We start from the raw sequence: 24,049 nt of genomic DNA on the forward strand, positions 1-24,049 counted from the left end.
TCTTGTTTAGTTTATAAGAATAATGTACTTACATACCTTTTATATTACATATATGTTGTAATGTGATTTACAATAATAGCTGGTATTGCCATAAATTAAAATCCTAGTTAATATGGAAGCTTCTTATCCTCGGTAAAAGATAAGTTGACCATTCTACTTAAATAGCGAAGTAGTATGATACCGCATTAGACCGACAACGCCTGATTTCGAAGATAACGCTACTCAATCATTTGGCTCTATACACGATTTACGTTTAATATTCAAAGATCAATATTTATCAATAGATTGTACGCTCTAAATATTATATATTCAGCGATAAACAACGACGATAACAATAATGACGACAATAACAGTAACGAAAATAATGATGATAGCAATGACGAATCGATAATAACATAATATGACAAAATATCTAATTAAATAGTGAATCTATTAGGAAAGCTTTTTATAAATCGCTATTAAATAGTTATTATTTATTAATATGTGCAGATAGTAATAAACTTCCGTAAAACTCCATTAAATCATTGGAAGCTATTTAAAAGTCGAGGCCGCATGTGTAATTTATGAAATGCAATTACTGATCCATAGTCTAACTCGTCAATATCAGTCTGACAAGTTGCATAATCGTGTGTATCGCAGGGTCCAATGAATGTAAGCTTCAGGTGAATGAAGTTATTATACCTAGAGCTTAGATAATCAGAGAAGCGTGTTACGAACCCAAATTGACCATCACAAATATCAATTATGTAATTCTCTCAATAGCCATTTATAATACTAACAGATAGTTATTGTTTATATTCTATAGATAACTATTATGTGTAATACGTTAAAGCCATCAGTGTTGCGCCTCTGGTCGCGACGGTTTGTGCTTCTTACGAAGCGAAACACGGATCCTTTGGATTGTTTAGTATCTTGCCTTAGCAACGGCTGAAGATTTCTCTTGAATTGTAAAGACGTGCTCTGAGAATGTGCAAAGCTACGCTCCAATCTCTATGTTAAGAGAATGCTGGAGTGACCGTTAAACTTGATCGAAGTAAATAATGTAGAATTAGTTAATGCACATTATTAACAACATTTCGTATGTATTTCTTTTATAGATGTGAAAATTATTTTTCAGCATTAAAGTATATATATTAATATCAGTTTATAAATTGGACGTTATACCGAGAATTAAAAAACTTTTTTCATGTGTAACTTTAGACCATATACAGTAAAAAAAGAAGGCAACAAAATGGTCATTTGAATATTTTTCTTTATTTAAAAACACACCCCTGTGCCACTTGTTGTGCCGGGCCTGAGTAGAGAAATTCCCTTAAGTCTTTATTTCCCGCGTATGCGTTCGAGTAGAAGTTCGTGTACCGTGAGGTCGCTGGTTTTCCATTACACAAGTGCAACATCTTTATTGTATAAGATCTCGGATACAATAAGGTTCCCTTTGTTTTTAATGGCTTATAGATTTTCGAGGCATGAAACTATTAAAGTTACTCCCACGGAATCTTATTTTGCCCGAGATCTTAGATTACTCATAGATCCCCTTCAGAGCAATCCTCCGATGTCAAATGAAAATAAATCTCAGATAATTGAAAGTTATATTAAAAACCTTAGACAGAAATTAGAAGAAGTACATTTTAGAGTAAGAGAACAAATGGAAATTAAATCTCTCAAGTAAAAGTGGTAGATTCTTTTCCAAGAAGGACAAACGGTTTGGTTATACAACTCTCGAAGAATGGTTGGCAAGACTCCTAAACTGTAAAGCAATTGGAAAGATTTCTCATAATCAGAAACTCAGCAACATGATATTTTATATTTAGAAGATGCCGCATCATAAAAAAATAGTTTATGATCAATTAGCTTTGATATTATAGATTCTGATAGATTAGCTCCTTTTTTAGAAAAAACTTTTGTCTAGGTGCTAAGAAACTGAATAAGCACCTGGTCCTTTTTTGTACAAAAATTATCTCTTTCCCTTACTGTGTAATTTTTGTCTGTGTAATTACTGTCAAATTTTTATTATTTTCAATTCCTGGAAAAGGCACAAGTCTGAGAGAAGAAAAAAGAAGCAGAGCAACAAATTTTAATTTAAGAATACGGTTTTTGATTTGTGGTTTTCCGTGAGATTAAGGATAAACGTTTGAGCAAGGACCCTAAACTAGGCGTTGAGTCAGACGTGAGACGTCAAGATGTGCTTTGAGAATGTGTAAAGCTACGCTTTTTATTAAAGTTGACATTTCCTTCAATCTCTATCTTGTCTTTATTTCGCGTGAATGCGAAGTCGAGTGAGAGTTTGTATATCACGAAGTCGCTAGCTTTCCGCTACGCCAGTGTATCAATAAAAAAGTTTTAGGGAAAGATTATAGACTTTTGTATAATGCATAATGCATAAGAGAATTAACAAATCAAAAGACTTATATTTGTGTGCTAGGAAGGAAAACAAGAATCTGATTTATTTTTTTTTATGTGTTATGCAAAAGTCTGTGCCTCTATCTTATAGATATATAATAACTAGACTGCACATTCGATTCAAAAAGTGTATAAATAAGAGTGTCATAAATTAAAAAAGAACAGCAGACTTTAAATCATTAGTTAGTAATAATAAAAAATAATCTAGATAATCCAGTTGTTAAAAAACAATAGATTGGTGATCGCACAGCAAATTTTTTAATTAATAAAACGTTTCTGCGTGAAAAATCATTCAGTTAATAAACATCTTGTATGTTTATAAATTAATATAGCAATTTTATGCTGGGAGTTTATTGAGTCAACGGTCTTATGCTATGTTTATGCTAGACTATGCATTTCGTGTGCGATAGTTCTTACGGTTACGACTCAATTTATTTTACATATGACGATCCTTTATCTCTCGTCTATTTAATCTATTTTTATTTTGTATTTAATTATTTATTATTTCGTTTAAGAAATCGAGTTTCATAATTTGATACCATTTTCAATATTTTAACAGCTTTTTGCGATATTACATAAATTGGTTATGCTTCTCTAGTCATACTCACTTGGGGCAGTGCTTAAAAAAAAAAGGAAAGATTGTGCGCGACATCGAGCATTTCTAAAGGTGTCGAAAGCGACATTGGACACAAATAAACAGGCATAAACGGACAGGCGAAGGTAGTCACAAATCTCAATGCGCGTATTGCACACGAGTAGTACAACAGTAGCATAGCACCGACATATACCGAGTGACACATATGCGTCGGTAACCCGTTCACGACTCGGAAGAATCATGCGTTCTCAACCGTACCGACTGATGCGGTAACACCAGGAGCTTCTCAGCGTGTTGTGGAACGACAGCACAGCGTCACGTCTGCGACGAAAGCTTTCAAGAGAAAAAAGCCGTGACTTACCGACGCGACGGTGAGAAAACTTCACGCTGTGCGACACACTTACCTACAAAAGAAAGAAGAGATATGCATTAGAAAAATAATTCTTTTTTTTTTAATATATCATCGATTATAGCATATCACTTATTTGTTACAACACATAACTCAAAAAATTTTCTCTCAAAAAAGTTTGAACGTTTTGACTCATTATACGTTTAGCAGACAAAGCAGAGCACAGTGAACTCTGTAGTTCTTTGATATGATCATCTGTTTGTATGATTTAATCTGTTTTGTCTGCTGAGCCTATCCATTGAAAATTAATAATATCAATTTTAAAGGTGATTTTTTATATAATAATTTGATTTACTAATTGTGAGAAATAAAAATAAGGTATTTTTTTACACTTAATACATTAAATTCTCATCAGAATTCTCTTTTTTTACAGACAATTCAAACCTGTCAATTTTTTAATTAGGTTGTAGCAAATAAATAATATAATTTGAGGTTCAAAGTTGCCAGTGCTTTTCAAACGAATTCGAGTAGAAACAGTTTGCAACGTTGGAACTGCTTTTTTTATATAAAATTTTTTTAGATAAAAAAAGAACAAATTAAAAAATAAACATAAGTCACTGAAAATTTTAACATGATTCAAATTTTGATTTATATAAAACTTTTAAATTTGTAACGAACGTGCAGTTTGGAAATCACTAATCGCAAAAAAGAAATGGATAGTACAATAGATAATTTAAAAGCAATACGTAAATAAAGCCGTGTGTACAATTGGAATTGCAAAAATGTAAGAACGTATGTTCCGGGAATAACTACTGGAAATAATTATCAATAAGAGCTAAGTATAAAATGTTGCTTTTAATTGAATTAACTACTCAGAACTTACACACGAATAATGTAATATACATTCCATAATAAAGAAATTAAAGTAAATTTTAAAAGCATAAAGTAAAATATATTAGACTGCATTTAATTTGCATAAAAGGAACATAATATGTCATATATATATATATATATATATATATATGCCGCAGCATAGCTCTGTAAGTATGTAGATAAAAAAACATGCTGAAGTAACTGGACTCTCTGATTATATACAAATACTATCTTTTAGTTTCATGCATCCTAAAATACCGTTCATGCGATGCGCGATTGCTACGAACTACAGACTAATTATAAGATATTCGCATTCGAATTTATTATTATTATTTTTTTTTTACCAAAGGTCACAGAGTAGAGAAACGTTTCTAAAGTCTTTAAAGTCTTCTCCAACTTCAAATTACCCAGCTCAGAGTTCCTCAATGTTTTTTTTGTAATTAAAAATAAAATCAATACCGTGTCTTTGCAACATCCTTTCGTTTTACGTAGCGTATTACAACGTGTAAAAAGGCGGAGAAAAAATGTGCCTTTACACTGTGACAGTTGAGTAACACTGATCTATAACTTCAAAGGTCGACCCTACTACTATCCACTTTTTTCTATAGACTCACTTAGCGCGAATGAGGAGGTTACACTACAGGCTCTTCTGCGTACACCGAGGGCTTTTAATTATATCTCTCGTACATCCGCATTTAATACAGGTGGATATATATTAGGCCGATAAGATTGCATCAAGGACGCGGCTCGTTTCATGCGACTTTTCAGAGAATTCCGCCTCGTACGTATATATAAGTAAATGTGAAACGTACGAAACCTAGAAACACAAATTGCTTTTTACAGATGATGAACGTAAGCGGGTTAAACAAATCACGTAAGATCCGGAGAATGATTATGCTATATAAGAGAATTGTATCAGGTATAACAGCTTAATTGCTTAGCAATGAGGTCTGCTCTAACGTCTCGATGGCGTATGATCTATGCGCTAACAGAGCGGCGAGTTTTACAGCTCTCTAGCTTCAGAACTAATCTAGTGGCGCCTAAGCTATATGTCATAACAAATGACCCAAGCTTTTTCTTAACTTTAAAGTACCTGCACAACCGTTGTTCCGCGATGCGCCTGTACAATAAAAACACAAGAAATATGTATTACATGTTACGATCGAGTAGAAAGAACTAAATGATACCGTTGAATCGTCTATGAAATTAATCAAATGTGATCAATATGTTTGTACAATTATTATTTTATACATTATGTTCATTCAGATTATTTTTATTTGTTAGAAACTTTATTGAAACAAAAGACCATATATTTGCCACGTCCTTCGTACTAAGTATATACGTTCTGACAATCAGTTTTACCGTATACCGTTGACACTACAACGTTAAATTGAAACCGGAAATCGTGTGGCTATATTTTAAACGCGATAAAAATCAGACAAAGTTTAATTAGCTATTTGATAACAAGTTACAAAACGCTGAAATATTTACTATGGCGCGTTAGTCGTAGGCCTAGCAACAGGTGGGCTGTTGTTCTTTAGGCCAATCCGATACTTTATACGCCTCCGTATATAATTCATGAGTAGGAAGGTATTTCAAACTATCGTGATTGTCAATACATGCAATTATAAAGTAAGTCTCCCTCTTTACAGAGGCGATACTCGATGCGACAGTATAACAGTATACGTTTATAAATTATATATTCCAGCCGATAATTTGATCATTGCGAAAAGTAAACCTAATTTTAAAAATACCAATTGTTTTAATCATGTAGAATAATCTAATTTATCGATAAAATCAAATTTATAAATCATTGATTAGTTCTTACAAGGATTTTGATTATAACAATACTAACAGTTACTAAAAGATTGCAACACTTATTTTTTTATAAGTTTTACGTACAACCATTCCAAGCAAGATCGCGTTTCGAAATTCATTAAAAAAATGTTGCAACTTTTTAGTAATTGACTGTAAACAGCTATCGAATATTATGCACCAATTACATTTATATAAGTGCATTCAAAAATCGAATTCGATACAATTCAAAATTGAAATATGCTTTGAAATGAACGAAGATCATAATGAATAAAAAAAGACATTTTGTAATCGACTATTATCTTTGCTAATGGAATCCTCTATCATTTTTTATATCTATTTAGTGACGTATACAGTAGTCCTCATTTGCTATCGCGATTGAAGTAGAGTTTGTGGCTTTGACTAGGTTTAATATAGCATTATCGACATACATATTTCTTGCATCGTAACGTATGAACAATTACTGTCCATTACTGATATTAACACTATGCGGCGTCAATATCGTGTTATAGTAGCATATTCTGCAGATCGGAAATCTCTAGTGTATGCCATAAATTAACATCGAAACTTGGCTGAACAAGTGCCAGCCTTGTGCTGCTTACAAATGTGTCAGTCGCCCTTTTGTAACCTTTTCCATTTAAAGGTTGCCAAGATTTTCTATTGTGGTATACTATAAATAATCATGATGTCATATAAAAATGTCCCTTTTCAAATACTCTACCGATTAAAAATGACAGAAAAAAGAGAAGGTAAAAAATATTCTAAACGAATATTTTATTATATGTCGTTTTATTATATTGTCGATGGAATGATAATTAGTTATATACTCATTAAATGTTGTAGAGTGAATGAGTTTATGCAATTATTTATTTTAAGAGATTTACCATCTCTACAAGAGTCAAAATTCTTTTCTACAAGACTGAGTAAAATCTATAAAACTGATTTTTTTTACTCTTATTAGAGTGACAAATTACTCGAATAAGATATTTCACTGTTTCATAGTAATATTTTACTTTACGAAATTTAGAATTAACGCGCATGTCTCAGATTTCGATTTGAATTTGTTTTACAAACTATCAAAATAATGTGAAAAGTTAAACTAGTAATTAATTAAAATAATTGCTACTATCAATTTATGATATTTTTTAAATCTCGTATTTCACAAAACGTAACTCTAAAAATTGGACTTGTGAATAGCAAGTGATTTGTCACTCTGATAAGAGTTAAAATTTACATTCCTGTAGAACTAAATAGATGAAACAGATAATTTATATAATTATCTTAACTAAATATACATTTTTACAAATAAATTCTCTAATCATGTTACTTAATCTTTTTGTAAATATAGATAAAATATAGTAAATATATATATAACAAGTCAAATTAATTTTCATATAGAACTAAATTTTAACTTTTAAAGTAGCAAATTACTCAATATTGCATAAGCTTAATTTTCCCTCTTTTACAGTAACGTTTTGCTCTACAAAATTTAGATAGTAAAAAAAGATTTTATGTTCAATTAAGATACGTATAATTAATTAAATGTATATCTCTGAGTTTGACAACGAAAGAAATCTATTTCTCTAACAATAAATAAAAGTACCGAGATCACTAGAGACGACGCCGAAGGTCACGTTCCGGATTGCCACGTACTAAAGAATCTCATCGCACAGCCTTACAGCTGCCTGAGCAACTAGAGAATATATACATATACATATATATATATATATATATATATATATATATATATATATATAAACACACACACACGCATATTCTATCCCTTCTATATATACGTATACGGTTAGGATTCTTTCATCCTTCGCTCATATTCTACCTACTTTTTCCCGATGTGACGACTGGCAATATTACCATCTAGTGAACGTCGAAAGAAAAAGTCCAGTATTGAACGTCAACTGTGTTGTCATTCAACATCCAAGTGATACAAATGAAGGTTTTTTATTTAAAATTTTATTCAAAAGTAATTCGAGATTTGAAACTAAAAAATAGATAATATTTTTATTAAAAATGTACGATATATATATATACAGGCAATCTTATGTATGAATGTTGTCACGAATATTTATTATAAACTTTATAATAAAAAAAAATATATGTATTAAAATCTTTACAAAATCTTATGAAAATTAACTTGACTCACGGCAGATGAAGTTACTCATTATTTATTCATCTATATTCGCACAAAAGTTGTAAGGGTAATATAATTAGAGAATTTATCTGTGAAAATATATGTAAAAGATAAAACGTTAAATTGTTAATTATGTATAAAGTTATATGTTTTATTTTCAATTTTAATTTTTAAAATTAAAACAATTGAAAAAACAATTGTAAAATGCTTTAATACAACTGATCTTGTTCTTAGTTTTTCGTTAGATTTAAAATATTGATATAAATTAGTCAAACATATTAAAGAATCTTATTCTGCAAAGTTATTTCTTCTGCTGAATACAATTAATATGAGTACATATGAATAGATTCAAAATTCACGCAGTCAATTTCGCCAATTTATCAATATTATCTTACTATAATTTCCTCTTGTGTTATAAATTCATGCAATTCTATTTCTTCCTTTTATATAAGAATCTTGTTTATTACCGAGTTTTTTGCATAAGCGATTAAAAGTTTCTGCTATATAATGCTGACTATAAGCTTTTGTTTCATGAACTTGGTGTCACTTTTAATCGAAAAAAAGAAAGCATGAATGGAACTGTTATTAAGGTTTTGTTATTCATGAATATTAATCGAATTTTGTATGTTTTTTTAAATATTAAGTAAAATTTGATAAATAGAATAAACGTATTTATTTATTTATTCATAAAAAAATAAAATTAACGTATTTAAAATCAATAAAATTACTTTTATTTGACTTTACGTACTTGTTAGAAATTTGATGAAAAGCGCTATAAATCTGGTGATTTCTTAAACAAAAGTCTGATGATTGATTTTTTTTTGACATATGGCAACACTGGAGCAAACTACGATTTGAAAAATGGAATGGGAGTGGCAAATTGAGTGGACTATCACGTCGTTCACGATTTCATCGCTCTCGGTTGAATCAATGGGGATGTGATAAATCCGCAAATCGACACCACAGGAAACTCGAGCTCACGGTCGGTTTTCTCATCTCTTAAGAAACGGACACGTCTCTACGTCTCGGCTAGCGAAGCGTAGAAGAGACAACCCCGAGCTTCAAAGTGTCTGAATAAACGGTGCTTTCGAAGCTTGTGCGCTCGACACTCGAAATCCGAGAATGTTTAAACATAACGATCGAATTGCGCGATCGGTCCAGGCTGATCGAGTTGTTCGAGTGTATCTTCGAGGCCAACATCTCGGTTTCATCCGTTACTATCGACTATTCGTCGTCCATTGTTTCCCGTAAATTTATTCGAAGGTTTCTTCTCTCTCTCTCTCTCTCTCTCTCTCTCTCTCTCTCTCTCTCTCTCTCTCTCTCTCTCTCTCTCTCTCTTCTTGAGAATTAAATTTTTCTTAAGATCGCAAATTTTTCTGCTAACGTCGATCGTTATTCGAGCGCGCTGGCTTGTGATAGACTCACTCTCCTCGCCGGAAGGAAACTCATAAATATTAATGTACCGAGCGATACGTCGCATCGATCTCCGTCCGCGCTTCACACAATCGCGCCGTTGATTAAAATGAAATTTCATTGGAAATAGGTACCCTCCACAAAACGTACTAGGTTTGTTAAATAGGTCAAGAGGTAGCAGCAATCACTCGGTACTGACGAACGTTAATCATCATTTCCTCCCCTAATAAGCGTAAGGCATACGAAAAATACGTACGCGAAAAATTAATATACATCTCTTTGGCTCCAAAGTTTCAAGTTTATTTCCGAGATTAAAAACAATATGATATTAATAATAATGATATAAACGTTAAATCTTTTTCTTTATGCTCTTCTTCACGTTGATTGCTTTCCTGCAGAGAATTACAATATCAGAATCCAAAATTCGCGAACGTATCAGTTACAGTAATTTTCAATTTCCAATTTATTTCGTGACATTTATTTGGCGCGCGTCCCCAGGAAGAATTCCATTCGCAATTTCAATTGTGCCTCGGGGGTAACGAGGTAATTTCCTATCGAAAGTGCTCCACTGACGCCTCTCGAAATTCGCCTCACGGCGAGGCGGAGGCGGCGGCGGCGGCAGCGGTCAGCCATTGACAGCTGAAAATACGGATGTTGGATGGAATCTGTACTCACCCGGCGCATCACGCGAAGGGAAAACGAAGACGTCTTCATTTTGGTGGTAATTCTGGCAGCTTGCTACGAGATGTAAATCGGAACGGTGTCCGGGCTCGCCCTCCTCCGCCAGCGTCGTCGCCGTCGTTGTCGTCGCAGCTCGTCGTCGGACGGAGCCGGAGCCGTTCTCCCGCGTTCCGTTTCCGCCGTTTGTCGCGGCGCGCGCGGGATCGCCGTCGGGGTAACCCCCCGCGATCCGTCCGTTCTGGGCGACCCGGATATAGCAGCAGCCGGAGTCAGCAGCTCCGGAACTGGCTCTCACGATCTGGCTATCGCGATCAGGACGGACAAAGTTACTGAACGCGAGACGCGGAGAGAAAGCGAGAGAGAAAGAGAAAGAGAGCGTAAGAGAGAGAGAGAGAGAGAGAAAAAGAGAAGGGTGGCTCTCAGGGATGGCTGGAAGCTACAACTACAGGTGGTCGCGCGTTGTTGACTAAATCTTCGCGCCGATCGTATCTGTCTGCCTCTCTCTTCTTTCCGCGCGCACTTCCTCTACCCTTCCTTCCTTCCTTCCTTCCATATCTGTCCCTGCCACTGCCAACCCTCCCTCCAGTCAATTTCGAGTCCCGCGCATACCCTCTCGCACGTGCGAGCGAGCGCACGCGCGCTCCCACGCTATCTCCCTCGAGTTTCTTCCCTTCCCCGTTCGCTTCTTCCCACGGACGTTCGTCCGTGCGGGAGTCTTGAGGGTAAAGAATGAAAAGTGACGGAAAATTTCGAAAGGAGGGGGCCTTCCTTGAGTTGTTCGCGAAATAGCGTACATCTATGGCAATAGAACGATGTCCAAACCGAAAATGCATGGCAATGAATTGTTGATTAATGCTAACCGATAGATTATTTTCGTTTATCGATAATTGAATTTCTTCTCAGGCGTATTGTCACGTTGTCCGTTTTGATCTTGCTGGAATCTCCAAGCTAGAATTTAGGTTTGCGGTCATTTGACAGGAAAAGGGCGGACTGGAGCGAGGTGTACGGCTATGTTAGGGGAACCACCCGATATTGCGCTCGCGCAAACTCATCCCGGCGCCATACTGCCATGTCGACGAGAATTGCGCCCCTCGTTCAAGGCCGCGGGACTTCATGGTAAAGCCGATGTGTCGATATTTTGTCCGTCGCTCAATGGGTGGAGACGTGGTCTAATATTCGCAGAAATATTACATATAGCTGCAAGCAATTTATGTCACTGTACCGCTCACATTTCTCGTTCGACACCTTGCCTCGGCCTTCAATCGTAGACCGCGACAACTGCTACGTGAACTATTTTTTAATTCAAACATGTGACATACAGTTTTATATAGATTGATCTAATTGGATTACTTTTTAAATTACTGCTTTACACGATTACTTTTGTACACGGAAAGAACGGGTTTTTTACTCAAATATTAAAAAATTTAGATATTTTTGGAAAGAAAAAGAGAAATACAAATTTAAAAAGTTTATAGGACTATTAAAATAATTGTAAACATTCAAGTATGCTACGTGAGTGCAATGCTGCAAAAGTTTTGACATCCTAACAGCCACAGCTTCAGAGTTATATTCTACATAATTATTTTAATGGTCTAACAAAATTATTTTTAAATCTGTATCCACACAGTCAAATTTTTAAATAGTAAACCGTTTTTTATTTTTGCATAACTGTACTTTTCGTATAATTTTGTACTTTATTAATTATAATTTATATTATTTTTAGTAAAAAGGATAATAAAGAAAAATAAATTATTCAAAATAGACTTATCGTAATTTTCTAATTAAAACCATAGTTGCAAAAATTGCTGATGAAGTATTATTATAAAAATTAATAAAAATTATAATTAATAATTATGATATAATTAATAATTTGTTCTCTAACAATCTTTTATGATTTAAAGTAAATTTTTTTAAATAAATACTTACATGAAAATTTATTCAAATATACAAATCGTTAACCTCAAATAATCACTAAAATATATATATATAAAAGAAACGTACTTGAGGCATTAAAAAAGTAACTTCTGCTTCTATTAAAGTCCACTTTTGACGACAAAATACTAACAAACAAATGTCAATCTTAAATGAATATCGCGTTAACTCTCTTTCGTTAATACGTTCTCCTTGGATACGAGGAATATGTCTATTGAATTAGATATGCGCAAGTACGTAAATGCGTTCGTTTCTAGTAATCTTACAGAGGAACAGGAAAGAGTTCGTTCACTGGAAAGAGCCACAGGTTTGATCGGTTAATAAACTGCAAGTTTATTTGCAATGTTATGTTACACGGATGGTATAACGGCGATAACGGAACAATATGTGTACATGTGTGCGCGTGTACAGCGCGTGCTGGCGCGCTCGCATTGTGTGTACGTCTCTGTTTGTGTATGTACGGTCTATCTATACATATCTTTATATCTAATATCCGCACTCTGTAAAATATAATATTAATATATAATTAATAATAATAATAATATAATAATAATACGGCGAATTCCGCGCTCACATGCGTCGTTCTATCACTCGTTTCCCCGTGCATTCTCATGGGAGTCCGTCGCATACGAACGATGCACGTGTTGCTTGTAGCCGCATTAACATTCAGAGATTGGTGACAAAATAGAGGAGAAATAAGTACAACTATTGTAGCGCTTATGATGAAAAGTGTATCTTATTGCCGAGCCTCAGACGCGGAAGATTATCCATTATTTAGATAAATTCAGGATGATCCTCATGGGTGGGAGGACGGGCGGTGTGTGTGTGTGTGTTTGTTCGTTTGTGTGTGTGTGTGTAGTGTGTAGATGTAGGTGTATGTATGTGAAATTTGATACGGTCGTAACGAGCTGTACGTAATAGATTTTTGGCAGTGTCGTCTTGCTTCGGACCCGGCTTCGGAGGCGGCCGGGGGAAGCTCTTCACATTTGTGCGTGGATCCCTTACCCGGAGCTAATCCGGGATTATGATTTCGCGGAGGCGTATAACGTAATTAGGCTCTTTATCGGATAGGCTTCGTCGAAGTGAACATCGTTCCTCCTCGATTATATCGCGAATGTATAGACGGAGGTACAAGCCCGCCTGGAATCAACCGTGCGGGTACACGGGGAAAGCCCCGTGTACATATACTAATTAAAACGGAAGTCGTTACGCGCAGGTCGGTTGTGTGACGATCACGGATCTCTTCGGAGATGCATGACGGAAGAACGATCAGCGAGGGAAGAAGAAGAGACGCATATAATTCACGGGATAAATATATGTACACGTGTATATCCGTTGGGTGACCCGTGTGACCGATTAAATTGTAGAGAAAGAAGTAGGAGATACAAAAATCCCTCTCTTGGCCCTCTGTCGGGGGGGATGCTATTCCGATTTACAGTGTACTCGCGTATTTTTGTATCTCCTACACTTCGGTACCGGTCGAATCGATCACTTGCCCGAATTTGTCCTGCATCCCAGCAAACACAGACACAACTGCGATACAACATATATATAAATGTAACGGTTTTACATCTATGTTACAGGGCAGTTATCTTCGTGATTAGCTGGGTTACATATACCGAGGAGAAAAAAATTGCCTGCAAATGACAGTCGAAGCGATCGTTCTGTACAATCCGGACGTAGGATCTCGAAGCAAGGATTGATATCGGTAAGTAATTTCACTAGATTATTGCTAGACACACAAAATGCCGCAAGCCAGCCAAGTAGGCGCGCGTTTTAACACAATTATCGCGACGACTGTACACAATTATTATCTATATACACATGATCCATGAGTTTACACAAGTGCAAGGTACTACCACGCTACACCTCCACCTCTCTCTCTCTCTTTCTCTCTCTCTCTCCCCCTCTTTCTCTCGAAATCATAAGTGCGACAGACAGACGGACAAGGACACGTATTGTAGCGAAAAGTGATTTGTAAAACTCGAAAGGGTCTGAGGCCACGGCAACTGAGGTATCTGTGAACAAACGCATTTTTCACCGTCGTTGATTTAGCCTTCGTGCATGCATAGTATGATCGACGGATCCGGACCGTTGTCACATGCACAACGGAGTCTCTTTTTATTTATTTATTCTTTTTTTTTTTGTTCTCTTCCATCACTTAACGGTTTAACAATTTGTCGTCGTTTTTTAAATCTTCGTTTTGATATCCCTTAACTACCGGTAATCGTTCCCGTTTATTAAATCGAAGACGCGATTTTTTTTTCTTTTTTTTTTCCTTCTTTTTCTTTATGTATTTGTATTTCGTTTTGTACTTGTACTGTTCAGCAAGGCAGCGTGTTGCACTTTGTTTACATTATATAATTATAGTCGGGCCGTGATTGTCCACCGAAGATTCCACAACGTCGCGAAATTGTGCGGGAATTCTTGTCGAGAAGCGTTGATCCGTTGCGTGAAAACTTAATACGGACTCGTGTTGACGGCGTCATTTTCTGTTACAATTAAAACGCTCGACTTCAATGAGTAGGTTGACATCGACACGACGGGATGTAAAAAGCGTGGGTGCACTCGAATCTCGATATAATGTGTTTTGAGATAATCCCGGAAAATGTCATTTCAGCTTGCAGTGGTAATAAAATTAAAAGCTTAATTGCTTACCGGAGGAAAATAGATATTAACTGTAATATCGATCGCCACGCACTTATTAAATTTTGTTAATTGTTAAAACTTCTATTTAAATTAGTTATATATAGAAACAATGTCAGAAATATTATAATATTTAAGATAACTATTGGTGTTAAAAAATAAATGTTTTTAATTAGTTTTAATCGCAGTGCAAAGAAGACTACAGGTTCAAACTTTGTGCCAAGCCTCACGATTTTCCTTGCTACTCAGTTTTGTAGATCCGAAGTAGCGTTCATTTGGACATTATGTCAAGATTCGAGTATAATGAAGAAAAAACACATGCGAAACGGAATGTAAGAAGCAGAGTCCACGCTAGAACTACTTCCTTCGCGATAATCTCACATTTCCATTGAATGCTCTTCAACCTCTTTCGAATACAGACGCAAGAATTTGATTTGAATGAAAAAGAAACCGATAGAAACGAAAAACCGCTATGATCTGCTCTTGCAACACGTGGATCCTTTTGCGTTCTACGACCCGCTCTACATTTCGACAGCTTATGATCTCTGTGACGATGATGCAACTAAAAATTAAACTTACAATGTAGTGATAAAAAGGGATCGATACCTTGTCGCGTGCGCGTCGACGAATATTGTGCGACACGAGCGGACGTTTTTTTTTGCGATTCGCGAGTCGCAGTTCTATACACGTCGTAACTATGTATCTCCCTTCTCCTTCTCGTCTCAGATTTGCCGACGAAATACATATGTCACAACGAATTTCCGAATAAATTATTTTTTATAATACTATATCGATTATGTAGCAGTAGCGGTATTAGCAGTAAAAAAATCATTGCAATGGTGAATGGCGATAATAGCAATATGGTACTCATAATAACAGCAATAGTCATAATAATTGTAATTACTCTATAATAGCAGCAATATAATATAATAATAATATAATAATTAATAACTGTGATAATAATAATAATAATAAGTCAATAAGATCCCCTAACACATTTAAACAATCGGTTTTGTAAAACGTCGTAATAGAATACGAAATAAAAATAAGGATCTGAGAAATTAGATACTAACAAAGGTGTCTATACAATATTTATGCGTACAGAGTATAACATATAACGTACCGTCGACCAGTCCTCGATATCGTACACATTTTATGAACAAAATTTAATTAAACTACATTCTTATAATAAACGTATTGATATAACAAAAATTATCGACAATATTAAAAATAATAATAATGTAGCAGTACTAATAACAATAATAACAGCAGCAGTAATAATAATAATAGCAATCAAAATTAATCTCTCCTTTCCACAGCTCCTTCCTCTCTCATTCTCTCCGTCCTTTTTCTCCCTTCTCACTCATTTATTCATTCACTCATTCACTCTCTCTTCCCCCCCTTTTCTCTTCTACTAATGACATTTATAATAATAATTAATAATCATAATAATAATAAAAATAAAATAATTATAATGATAAGAAAAATGATGCTATTGCCAATGAAAATGACGTTAGTGAAGATTATGGCTGCTGCGGTGACGATGACGATGACGGTGACAATGAGATAATCATAATGATACGTAAAGCATAATATATATAAAACTCTCCGGCGATGAATTAGAATACACAAGTGTCTCCTTTCTTTCTACATATGGATAGACTCGCGGAAGATATGTTTAATATACGTACAATAATATCCATAATAGTATCAGAAATAACGGACGTACAATGCGTGAAACGAGGGGAAACATAACTGCTGCAGATGCGAAGTTTCTGAGCGTCGTAAGAAACTCTGTGGTTCCCAGCTCGATTTTACTCTTTCCATCTCTCCTTTCTCAGAGAGAAGAAAATTTCCTCGAACTTTCCTCCTTCTTACGCGAAAGAACAGAAACGAATCCGCAGCCGTTACGAGCCCTTCACCGTGCCTATTACGTTGTATCATACATTAAGAAAATAGCGCATACCTCATTCGTTTACGCTCGTGCGATTTATGATTCGATTACTCGCAACAGCTCGTAATACACGCTCGGCGTGCCTCCTTAATCTAATATATACACAGATATATCGTATACATATACGTATACGTATACACACGTACATATACATACACATATACACTTCAGTTACACGTTGGAGATGTGTTTTCACGGTGGGCTCACCTCTCACTCTTTCTCACGCGCGTTCATTCACTCTCTAGAGAAGTACACGTATGTACATTAAAGGGTACATCGAATTCTCCGGCGTCGTCGTTTCGGTCGCTGAACGACAGACGACGACGTACGACATTTGAAATCTCGCTAAGTTCCCATTGGCCCGAATAATTGGATTGGATGGTGAATTGACTGCAATAGACGGCGCGCCGCACTTGCCAGATATTCAGCCGGGCTTGATGTCGCATCGCGCATTACGCGGCATAATGCGTGCTGATGCAGCGACATAATGATCTTGTCATATATGACAAAATGTACACGTATGTGAGATATATATATATATACATATATATATATATATGTGTATATATCGCAATGTAACAAACTTTATCGCCATTAACGCGACCTACATATATTTCTCTCGAATATCTGACTGGCAAAGCGACCGTCTCCGTAGTCCAACGTTTGAAATTCATTCACGGATTTAATTAATTCCTTAATTATAATTTCGCATTGCATATTCGACAAGAACGACATGAGGTAATGCCCTATGTACATTAAAAAAGAAAATAAAGTCGATAGATTAGCAATAAAATTTTTGGTACAAGTAGAAAAGATCCATACTATGTAAGTTCTTAGTTAATATTGAGCGTAAATAACCAACCGTTATTAATCCTAGGTTCTCTTGTTGATACGACAATCGTCATTAAACCGACACGATGTGTTTTTTTTCTCTCTAAGAATTATCGCACTATTGTTAATCCATAGACAGTAATGATATCTTCTTTTTCTTAGCGCTTCACATATCTTTTAATCTTTTTTTTTTTGTAATTTTTATTTCTTCCGATAAATTTAAAAACTTTCGTAACAATAAATTTATACTTAAGATTTTGTTAATATTAATTATGGCACAATTTAAATATTTTATTTAAAGTCTTTTTGAAGACATAATAAAAATAAATCTAAGTAGTCTTTCTCCTATGCACGACGTTCTTTTTTTTTCCTTTAATTTCATATAATTACATCGCTATTTCGTTTTATTGATTAGCATTGATGTACTTCTTATTTCTCTTTATTTTCCCTTTATAGTTCCGTTTGATCCCCCTTTTGGAAATAAAATTTCTTTTCTCTTTTAAATAAAAACCGAAGAGTGCTTCTAAACAATCGATTTTCAACTTTCCCGGACTCTCGTGGCATTTCCCATACTGGAATTCTACGAATCGCTTTTGTCAATTTAGTATCGGCTTTCGCAAACCAAAACTTTAAATTAACGCAAACCGAAAAGTTGCATTCTCATTTGTGAAAACGAAAGAAATTGAACGAAAATATTCAGTCGAATCTTAATAGCAACTTATCGACGTATTATAAATGCGACAACATCCACGATTGTGTATTTTCCAAGGGTAAATACCACTCGCGTCGGAGAGAGTCTTGCGAAGTTTTCTCGATGCTCTTTGGTAATATAATATCACATGAAAGAAAACTTTAAACCAATCAAAAAAAAAAAAGAGGAAAAAATCTAATCAGTCGGTTCCTCGAAAAAAAAAAAAGGAATTACGAAGAACGAGGAAACTAATAGAAATAAATTTGAGTCTTTAAATAAATCGACGATTAAATATTATAAAAATCAGCCTTCTCAAAAAGTAAATTCGCGTATCAAAGTATTCGTCACAGCGCCAGAAAGTGAACTTGACCTCTTCAGTTATATCGATTCGAATTATATTACGCCGAAGAACCCGTTCGTCGAAGAATGGGTGACTAACTTAGAAGTGGCTTATTTTTCAAGTGGTTTTCAAAAGGAAACTGTTAACGTGGGTACGGCGTGCACCATAAGGATGTGTGAACGCACCGGAAGAACGGTCCTGCTTCGAACGGTTACGGATATGTGGCGTTTCGCCTGCTGACGATGAGATTGCACCATTTTGCCGCCGGTCGGGAGGCAGGCGAGTCGCGCGAGAATCGTAAATAGCGAACAGCAATTCGCGCGGACCGCAAAGAGAGAAAGAGAACGAGAGAGATGCTGAGACACCTCTCCGTGCGGTCCAGCGAAGCAGCACACGCGTCGCGCAACCTACCTACCGCCGTGCTATAATATAAATCCTGCCGAGTTACACGGTCACGGTGTGTAAAAATTACAAATCGGTCCTCGCTCGCAAATGCGCGGAAATTCATCTTGCATCTCCCTAGCACGAGTGGCCCTAAACGCATACACGCACGAGTTACACACACAGGATGCGAGCGAAAGTTAGAACGTTGAGACAGAATCGAAAATACTTCTTTTTTTTTTTTCACCTCTCTTATACGGCATTTTCCCGCCCATCTTATACGATAAACCATACAAGACGAAAAGTTTCACATTTACATTAAAAATTCCAAAAGGTTTCCACGATAATTTTCCATTTTATTCTTTTAAATCGTACCTCAGATATACCCTAAAACGATTATAATATTGATAATATTCCTCCTCGACGGGAGAGACGGGGCGCGTCTACAACCTACCTAAAAATTTCGTCCGTGTAAACGATTCGGGACATACCTTGGCACATTTCGATAAATAATCTACGGTCAAAATTTTCCCTCGTTTTTTTTTTTCCTTCCTCGCGTTCGCGTCGGCGTGTAATGGGTCGTTTACCCTGCAGCAGTTACGTGCCTCGTGTGCATGCAAACGTGTACGCGAGCAAATTCACACACATAGGCACACGCCCGCACGCACACTCAGGCGCCATTACTTATCCACCCACCAACACGCGCGCGTGCAGACTTTGCTAGACGTTTACACTAGACTAAGTCTATCAGGCGATGAGTGGCAACAGTTGATCGTTCGTGCGTCGTTGTACTTAACGTGCCGTATCAGCGGTGAGAAAAAATATAAACAAGAACGAGCGGAATTGCCGATCGAATTGCTTTAATATTTAAGCCTTCATATTTCGTATTTTTCCAATTGACTGATAAATAAAGTATCGTATAAAAAAAATATAAAATTGTCTGCCGTGCGAGGAAAGCGATGCATTCTTCTCTCAGATCGACAAGTCGATCAGCGGTTGCCCGACACCCCGTTTCTTGTCCCCACCCCATCTCGAAAATTTCAAAGAAATATGATGAAATTTCTTTTTTCCCCGATATAGTCTCGCCTCTTACAATACATCGTACAACACCGAACATCGACATAAATTCCGTATACTTTTTTTTTTCCATTCACATAGCTTTCGCAGTCGCGCTAGTATACCAACCGAAGAACATCACAGAAATTTCCCGACGTTACTTAATTAATCAATTATCAATTTCCTTTACCTCGTCGCGCTAAAAGAGTTTTTTTTTTTTAAAGTACGCCCGGCGATCATAATGTGGACAGACATGTGCTTTTTGCTTTGTTTCTTTTTGGTCTCCCTCTTTTCGTCTTTCGTTTCGATGCCACGATCCCCGATATCACAGAATTTACAAAAATTTTCGGAATGACTAGGATAAATTTTCTTTTCCTTTTCTTTTTTCACTAACCAATCGCGCATCCTCGGCTTTAAAAAAAATGACTTTTTTCCTTCTTTCAAGAAAAGAGGAGAGGAAAGACAAGAACGTAAAAATCACGCGGATCTCGGCCGCATCTCGTACAATCGATATCGTGCCCATCCACATTATGTCCCGGCCAAACGTCGACCGATCAAGAATCGGTCCACGGATTTAAGAATGTATACGTAATAATTATAAAATCTCTCGGTAGAGATAGCTAAATATCTAAAATCGTATATTTTTCACAGTATACTTCACACTTCGAAGATATGTTTGGAAACTCGTGCTCATCCTTTCCCTCTTCTCCCGCGCATTTTCCTTTCGCTCTTTTTTTTCTTTTTTGCTCCCCCTTTAATCCCTTTGTCCGACCACGAATGAAATTCGAGGCGGGTGCCTTTCCCCGTCGTTTTTACCTTCCCTTATATTCCGCACCTCCGTTTAAATATTTCCTTTCCGATACTACGCATCCTAAGAGTTAGACGTAGACATAATTTATATTTTCCATGATAATTTGTACTTGCTCGTTAATTATTATGGCATTTCCTTTTCCGCCTTACAGATAAAACATCAACATTTTCTCGTTCTCTACGCTGAGTTTTAAACCTGAATATGTTACGATGAACAACTTTTAGGGTTTCCTCTTGCTTGTACATTTGTTAATGTGGATATATTAAAGTTTCGTGGTGCGGAGCAGTGCTCCATGATATCTCGTGAACTGAGATCACTTCGCGACCGTTTGGAGTTCGATTTGCGGGAAACACGTTCGCGCAACGTAACGGAAGAGGGGAAAAAAAAACAGAACGGAATGTAAACGGAACAATTTCCTTGGCTTAATTAACCCGGCTGATTTTCTCGGCTTGAAAAAAAAAAAAAAAAGACACGCGTTGCAGAGATAGTTTTAAATGCTCGCCGGAAATGCAAAGGTTAATCGGAAAGAGGGTCGTAAGCTCCGCAAAGCACTGCTCCGCCCATTCATCGTGAGATACCTACGTAGGACTATGCCGATTTTTTTTTTTTTTATAAAATCTGAACAGGAGAATATCATCGTTTATCGATGTATCGTACGAATATAATATATTTACAGTTCAAAATATTACTTTTAAAGAGTTAAAAATATAGTTTGTATTTAGCGCATACGACGAATCTACATATACACGTTAAGAACCCATGATATACACCTCTACCACCTCCCCGTCACGTCTCTATACACGCACACCTGCCTCCTTTCTCTCTCTCGTCTCGTATCGTAAAACCGAATCCCTCCCCTTCTATGCTAATCGACGAGTTCCGAGTCGATTAGCAACGCGTCTTGACCTCGATTGCCGCCGTTGCCGCGATCACTTTTCCCCCGATCGGTGTCACTTTCGCGCGTTTCAGCCGCGCCGGTGCATCCTCGCGCATCCTTCGTTTCGCCTAACGTCGTCGATTTCCCTCCTCCGCCTCTCGTCCGATAAATACAAACACACACATACACACACACATATATATATGTATGTATGTATGTCAATGATTCGGCCGCGTGAAAGTGCATTCGATATGCACACGCGCGCACGCGGAATCCGGGACGTGTGAGTCTTCGACGTCAGATTCCCGATCTCATTCACGATCTTCGTGATCTTTGTTTCTCGCCTACTTGACGTTTTAAACGCCGCTCCGCGTCATCTCGCAGCGCGTCAAACTGCTGCCACATCTTAACGTAGGGCAACGTGTCCAGCCCGAACCGCTCGCCTATTACGCGACTAATCGTTCCGACGGCTAAGCACATTTTCGTCCACGTTGCTAGAGCGCTGATACAAAAGAGTTTCATTCGCAATGCAAATTCGTCGATCTCGGAAGACTCTGTTCCCTTCCCCACAGACGTCCCGTCTTAATTACATTCCTCCCTAATCTTTCCTCTTTTTGGACAACGTTAGCTTAAAAAAAAAAAAAAAAAAAAAAAAAAAAAAAAAAAATCGCGGCGGAATAGTGTCATCTTCGAAAACCTCGCCCCGCGCGTAGATTCTCCGCTCGAAAATTTCCCCGCTGGGCGGTCGACTCGGCGTCCACCAGTGTCCTGATGTCGCCGACAAAATGGAATGTGTTTTCTTCGTTTCGCGCTTTGCCAAGTCTTAACTTTCGAGCTTCCTCCCCTTCATCCCTTCCTTCACGTTTCAGTCGCAAATTACAAGCTTCTCAGTCAAATTGTCCTTCTTTGGATTCATTGCAGTCTTGACGAAGAGAAAATTACAATGCTACATTGGCGAGTCTAAACTAAAAGAGTCGCGCTTTTCTTTTCTGCCTTCGGCGGACGACGGAAAAGCGAGGGGGGAAAAAACTCTCCGGGAGAAAAATACCGAAATTTGTATCAGGCGATCTGATTTACATCCGAAATCGGGATTCCACGTAGCTCTCTCTAGTTGCTTTCCTCCCTTCCCCTTTAAATTCGTTTCCCGCGTTTCGTCTAACGTCTCTCACGACAACCGATCACGATAGGCATTATGTGTGCTCTGCAAATGCGAGTAAATAAGAGTTAAATTAATCGTTGAAATTAGTCGAGGACTCGGTTGCAATTTAACAAGGGCTAAATTGCGCCGGGGTTCTACTAATCTCGATTTGCAGTCTTTTCCTCCGGATTACGAACCTAAATATAGCGTAGAGGAAGAAACGAGATCTCGTTAATCCAGGCTACTGCTAATCCACTTCAATCCAACTAGCTCGTAATACGAATCGCATCGATGATCTCTCGGTTAACTGAATGTAATCAGCGATCATCCGATCTGTTCCTGGTTTACCGGTAAACCTACTAAACAGGGAAATAGCTTAGAAATGATCTGTGCGGCCTGTGCTAACCAACATTTGTGCAAGTCGCGACTCAAGGGCGATTTGATAAATCGCGGTTCGAGTTGACGGACTCGAGCGCGTGGTTCAAATTGAGTGCGGGAACGTCCCGAGGTAGTGGGCGAAGTAGTAGTACTTTCGCATAATCCCTCGCGTAATCTGGCCCCCTTGGTTTTCGGGTTCTGCGTGCCCGATGACGTTGATCGAGCGATTCGCGGGAGAAACGACGACGATGGCGACGACGACGGCGATGACGACGACGATGACGACGCGGATGATCCGGCACGGGGTGACTTTGATTTTTCCGACGTTTTCATTGCGGTTGCTGCTGCATTTGCATCTGGTGTTGCATGCTACCGAAGACGTTCTTCATGGCCGTGGCCTTCAGGAGCCGCCTCAACACACCGCTGGTGCCGCGATGCTGCAGACTCTTGTGCGTCGTCAGGGAGTTCTTCGTACGGTACGTACGGTTGCAGAACTCGCAGACGTATAGCGTGTCCGATTGCTCGTGTTTGTCCTGGAAGTGGCGTTTGAGGGAGTAGTAGCATGAAAACGTGCGACGGCAGTACGGGCATTCCTGAGGCTCGTTTATGCCACCCGCCGTGGGTGGTGGCATACGGTACATGACAGTGGGAGGCGTCGTCGGTGCCGGATGCATCCCGTTGCCCGTACCTGAAACGCATCCAGATCTGTATAAGATCGCCCTTCGAGGGAGGGGAATCG

The 24,049-nt window shown here is 37.3% G+C and overlaps 3 protein-coding genes across 8 annotated transcripts in view; 1 reads left to right on the forward strand and 2 right to left on the reverse strand.

Moving 5' to 3' along the window:
• LOC105832394 (neo-calmodulin) overlaps positions 1 to 10,803 on the reverse strand; it is a 60,250-nt gene extending 49,447 nt beyond the window's left edge. The window contains exons 1-2 of one of the 3 annotated variants that reach the window (XM_036286470.1): positions 10,270 to 10,803; positions 5,311 to 5,337 (exon numbers count right to left, since the gene is read on the reverse strand). In XM_036286470.1, the coding sequence (XP_036142363.1) occupies positions 5,311 to 5,337; positions 10,270 to 10,308 (66 nt within the window). In that variant the 5' untranslated portion in view covers positions 10,309 to 10,803. The remainder of the gene's footprint in view (positions 1 to 5,310; positions 5,338 to 10,269) is intronic. The other 2 variants (XM_028193757.2, XM_012673299.3) reach the window with 2 other exon arrangements.
• Positions 1 to 21,385, forward strand: part of LOC105833208 — a 74,744-nt gene extending 53,359 nt beyond the window's left edge. Inside the window, exon 4 of the mRNA XM_036286471.1 lies at positions 13,791 to 21,385. Within this exon, the coding sequence (XP_036142364.1) occupies positions 13,791 to 13,811 (21 nt within the window). The 3' untranslated portion in view covers positions 13,812 to 21,385. The remainder of the gene's footprint in view (positions 1 to 13,790) is intronic.
• LOC105832392 (broad-complex core protein) overlaps positions 18,098 to 24,049 on the reverse strand; it is a 69,374-nt gene continuing 63,422 nt past the window's right edge. For 2 of the 4 annotated variants that reach the window (XM_036286462.1, XM_036286460.1), the window contains exon 7: positions 18,098 to 23,998. In XM_036286462.1, the coding sequence (XP_036142355.1) occupies positions 23,640 to 23,998 (359 nt within the window). In that variant the 3' untranslated portion in view covers positions 18,098 to 23,639. The remainder of the gene's footprint in view (positions 23,999 to 24,049) is intronic. The other 2 variants (XM_036286465.1, XM_036286463.1) reach the window with 1 other exon arrangement.

The sequence above is a fragment of the Monomorium pharaonis genome, chromosome 4 (genome assembly GCF_013373865.1).
Source record: "Monomorium pharaonis isolate MP-MQ-018 chromosome 4, ASM1337386v2, whole genome shotgun sequence".
Classification (NCBI taxonomy): domain Eukaryota; kingdom Metazoa; phylum Arthropoda; class Insecta; order Hymenoptera; family Formicidae; genus Monomorium; species Monomorium pharaonis.